This window comes from Scylla paramamosain, chromosome 24 (assembly GCF_035594125.1).
Source record: "Scylla paramamosain isolate STU-SP2022 chromosome 24, ASM3559412v1, whole genome shotgun sequence".
In the NCBI taxonomy this organism is placed as follows: domain Eukaryota; kingdom Metazoa; phylum Arthropoda; class Malacostraca; order Decapoda; family Portunidae; genus Scylla; species Scylla paramamosain.
In genome coordinates, this window is record NC_087174.1 from 9,393,328 (window position 1) to 9,398,327 (window position 5,000).

Below are 5,000 nucleotides of genomic sequence, written 5' to 3' on the forward strand. Positions count from 1 at the left end.
CTCTCTCTCTCTCTCTCTCTCTCTCTCTCTCTCTCTCTCTCTCTCTCTCTCTTACAAGACTACAAGAACATAAGTAGGATAGTGAATCTGTTTTTTCCTTTTCTTCTTCCTCTCCCTTTTTTTTATCACGTATTATTATCTTATTTAGTAATTTCCTGTTATATCCCGTTACCTTGAATGCCACCTCGCTTCCGAAAGGTGACTCAAATAAAGTATTTATAAACGTGTATATTATTTCTATACCAGCCAAGATAAGTTATATTGGCGACATTTACGTATGACTGTATCACTGTCATTATCATTTCTATCATTTCTATAATTTCTATCATTATTATAATTTTTAACACATAGTTGGGCCTGGAATGAGAGGAAACACTAAACAGAATTACTGTCGACAACATACAAGTACACCAGGGATTAATACGACCTAGAAAAAGAAGAAAACGAGGACTGTTAATATCAACAACATCTCACTTTCCTCGCTTCTGCAAGTAATTATTTATGCGATGAGTTCACCACAAACAAAGGTCAACAAACTTTAACCCCCAGTGACCAGCAGCATGACTTCCCCCTCTCGGCAAGGCGGCAGGAGAGGTGAGAGGCGCAGCTTCGGCGAAACACAGAACTTATTCTCAAATGTTACCTCGTCTATCTCCACAAAATTCAACGTCCTCCAGAAGTTATTAGAATTTTCCCTTTTTTTTTTTTTTTGTTCTATTGATAGTCTGGTAAGGGTTCTAGGATCTGCAGCATCGGCGAGACCCAGAACTGTTATTCTCAAACGTTCCTACGTCTTATCTCTCCAAGCCCAGTGTGCTCCAGTAGAAGTTATTAGAATCTTCAAGCGTGTTTTTTTTTTTATATTGACAATTCAACAAAGATTCTACATTATCAGTAAAAAAAAAAAAAAACATATGAAAACTTGATTAATTATCCGTGTGGCTTCAGAAAATTAATCTAACGAGAGAAGAAAACGTTTAAATATACGAGTCCCAGCATCTCTCATCCGCACAGCACAGAGCAGCAAATCACAGCATTACCGTGACAAGATAGTGCGATGAGTGTGATGAGGGGTGAGTCACGCTGAAGGGCCCGCCAAAACCAGCCAATCAAGTCCTCAGTTTCCTATGACGTCAGAAGAGACAGACCTGAGTGTGACCGTGAGACGAGGGCGGTACGGCGGCGGCCGGGGTTGGTGGTGGTGGTGGTGGAAGAGGACCTTTCTCCCGAGGCAGAGGCGAGCTGGGTTGGTCCGCCCTCGCTTCAGTGTGCCTTCAGTCTCTCATCAGTCCTCCTCACTTCCACTATCTTCCCGCCATGCTCCTCAGGGTGAGTAGCTGGTGCCCGCTATAAACGGAGAAGAGACTTGGGAGCGACGCTGATGGGAACTGACTGACCAAGACTACGACTGCTGCGCGTCTTCCAGTACTAAGGATCTTATTCCAGAACGATTCCACGTTTTATCCCGACTTCATATAACAGTTCTAGTGGAGCTTTCAAGGGTGTTTGGATGATTCTAGTGGAAGTTACTGTTTTCAAGAATCTTTGGATAGTTCAAGTGTTAGTTTAACAAAAACTCTGTATCACCAATAGGGAGAAGACCCACGAGAACCCAGCTAGTTGTCTTTAAGGCCTTTGAAAACCGTCCTTATAAAAGCCCTAAGCGTTTCAGAATACGAGCCCTAGTTTCTGGAAGCTTAGGATTATACAAGTCTTCCCTTTTCCTCTGCATCTTTGAGCTAAGTTGTGCACCATTGTGTGCTGGGATCGAATTAGACTTCCTCTGCCTCTACACTGATCACCGCCTTCTGCCCATCTACTTCGCCATTGCCGCACTTCGTCCCTCGTCGCCTACCAACGCCTCCTGTGTGTGTGTGTGTGTGTGTGTGTGTGTGTGTGTGTGTGTGTGTGTGTGTGTGTGTGTGTGTGTGTGTGTGTGTGTGTGTGTGTGTGTGTGTGTGTGTGTGTGTGTGTGTGTGTGTGTGTGTGTGTGTGTGTGCACGTGTGTGTGTGTGCACGTGTGTGCCAATGCTAGTGGGACTCTGCATGCAGCTCCCTTCTGTTTGTCTTCGAGTGGCCTAGCTCGTGACTGGGAAGCAGCGAGTGTTTGCAGTGAAAGCAGCATGATAAAACGTAAAGGCCTCGGAGCGGTTAAAGAGAAAGGAAGAAACGGAACTGTGACAACGATGAAACAATGAATGAATATGAAGAAAATCTATATAGTGACGAGAAGTGGCTGCATCAGAGACTAAATTTACATCAGAGTGGCAAAGGCGACGGAAAAAAAAGGAAAAGAAAAGAAAACCCACATAATACAAACACAAGAACAACATCCGCAAAATAATACAAAAGAGAGACGCTAAGAAGAATGACAACTCGTGACACATAAAAAAAAAAAAAAAACGATAAATGAATAAAGAAACAATGACACGTCTAAAAAAAAAAAAAAAGATAAATGAATAAAGAAACAATGAATCTTACATTTGCCCACGAGGCTAACGTAGAACAATAACCAGCGAAGGAGAACGAGGCCAAGAGCTACAGACGGCGGCGAGACGAGCCTTGTTTTCAATGTTCCGCGGATGTAAGGTCTCAACAAGGCGGGAGAGAGGCAGGTCAGAGGTGTGCGTGACGTGGGCGCGCAGAATCTATTAGCGAGACAGGTATTGTGGCGTGGCTGTTGTGAAGCGTGTTAAGGCAGGCAGTGTGTTGAGACTGAGAGGCACTGACAGGCTTGGTGAAGACGGGATAACCTGTGTACAATGCGTGTTCAGTGCGTGCCTAGTTTGTGTTTTCCGCAAGGTTATGGGGGAATGGTAACGATGAATGGTGAAGCGTGTAAAGATAGATACCAAGTTGATAGTGAGAGGGGCTGAAAGGCTTGGTAAGGAGTTAATCCGTGTCTCCTGCAAGGCTATGGGGGAATGGTAACAACGAATGGTTCTAGTGGCGACGGTCGAGACAGCCTGAGGTTAGGAACCAGTCTTCTCTGACTCAGCACCTCACGTCCTCGTCCTCATCACCAGCGGATTAGTTAGGTGACGACGCGCTAGATTCGAAGATAAGGTGACGAAAGATCAATTAAGAAGTACGGTGCGTCATCATCGTCATCACCATTATCATCAACATCATTATCGTATTTTCATCTCATACATTTCAGCGTCTTACCTCGATTATTTTTACGTCTCTAGAGGGAATTATACAGAGTTTCAAGGTCGTCTTCATGACTAGGAAAAGTTTGCAAGGGTTCGGCATCATCAGTAGGGAGAAGCATCACGAGAACCTGACTAGTCTTCTCTGCGGCTTTTGTAAACACACCTCATGAAAGAACAGAATGCTTCACACGAACAGGCAAGTTGAATACATGGACAGGTTGTAACGGATTGACAATTCTTATCAGAGTCAAAAACGTTAAAGAATACAAGCCTATAACAAGACTTTCTGCCTTCTCTGACCCTTATTCTGCCTATCTCTCTAATGCAAGAGTTACCCAAATATCTTAGTATTTCATCCCTTTTACTGGTAAACTCTGGAACCTCCTTGCCTGTTCTGAATTCCCTGCTACCTATGACTTGAACGCTTTTAAAATGAAGCTTTCAAAACACTTTTTTCCAATTTTGGATAACCCTTTCGGCTCTATTTTCAGTTTTTTTTTTTATTGGTTTCTCAGTACGCCTTTGTTGTTGTTGTCGTCGTTGTCGTCGTCGTTGTTGTTGTTGTTGTTGTTGTTGTTGTTGTTGTTGTTGTTGTTGTCGTTATTCTTTTTCGTCTTCTTCTTCTTCTTCTTCTTCTTCTTCTTCTTCTTCTTCTTCTTCTTCTTCTTCTTCTTCTTTTTCTTCTTCTTCTTCTTCTTCTTCTTCTTCTTCTCCTTCCCCTCCTTCTTTTTCTTCATCATCATCTTCTCTTCTTTCTTTTCTTCATCATCATCTTCTTCTTTTTCTTCATCATCATCTTCTTCCTCTTCTTCCTTTTTGTTGCCCTTGGCCATAATCACTCTTACAAAAAACAAAGGAGGCTGAAGTGTCTCGTCCACGCCCATCGCTGTTGCATCACCACTCTCCCCTAAACTCAAGACGCGTAATGGCAGCTTTTAAAAGTGTAACATGACGCTCGGAACAATGTGCTTCTTTATGCAATCCACGCTCAGGAATTTAGATCACGGTTTCCATGTGCACCGGGCTGGACGTCTGGAGGCCTGAGATTTGACGAGGAGTGTGGAGGGAGGGAGAGGCGAGGGGAAGGAAAGAAGGGGACAGGAGGAGGAGGAGGAGGAGGAGGAGGAAGAGGAAGAGGAGAAGAAGAAGAAGAAGAAGAAGAAGAAGAAAAAGAAGAAGAAGAAGAAAAAAAGAAGAGGAAGATGATGATGGTGAAGATAAAGAAGATAAAGATAATGATAATTATGAAATAGAGGCAAAGAGAACATGAAAAAATATTTAACCCCACACCAAACTTCCATAAATTCCTCGTACCTTCAGAGATGCAGTGACGCAGGCTGGTAAAAATGTCACCTCAAGCATTTCCTATTTCCGCTTCAGTAATTATGTGTACGCTGTCTGTTTCTTTTCCTCTTACAAACACTTGGGATTCCCCCCTGTGCTGGTGTGGGGATACACGCCCACATTACATGGCACGTCTTTCCCCTTGGGACTTGACGGCCCCGAGCGGTCTCGCCTTTGTCCCCGACTTGACCCAGCCTCTGGCCGCCCGCCTATCACCACGTGGGGAGTGAGGTCAACCCTCACTCTTTGTCTTCCGGACGCCAGCCCCGGCCGTGACCTGAGTCGGCCCAGCAACCAACCCAGTCCGTGTCTGCCCAGCCATGCTGGCGGACGGGCAAAGTCCGTGTCCGCCAGGCCTCGGTGGCGGACATGTGACTTGCTGGCAACTATCTTGTTATCTTTTGTAGTTTACTTTACTATATCAATATCTGCAACTGCATTATCACTGTGTTTCTTGTTTCTTTGGTCACCTATATTCAGTACCAGAACCAGATTTAACTA

General features: G+C 44.2%; 1 protein-coding gene across 1 annotated transcript in view; it reads left to right on the plus strand.

Moving 5' to 3' along the window:
- The first annotated feature begins 1,179 nt into the window (after positions 1-1,179).
- LOC135112706 (uncharacterized) overlaps positions 1,180-5,000 on the plus strand; it is a 17,865-nt gene continuing 14,044 nt past the window's right edge. The window contains exon 1 of the mRNA XM_064027407.1: positions 1,180-1,329. Within this exon, the coding sequence (XP_063883477.1) occupies positions 1,318-1,329 (12 nt within the window). The 5' untranslated portion in view covers positions 1,180-1,317. The remainder of the gene's footprint in view (positions 1,330-5,000) is intronic.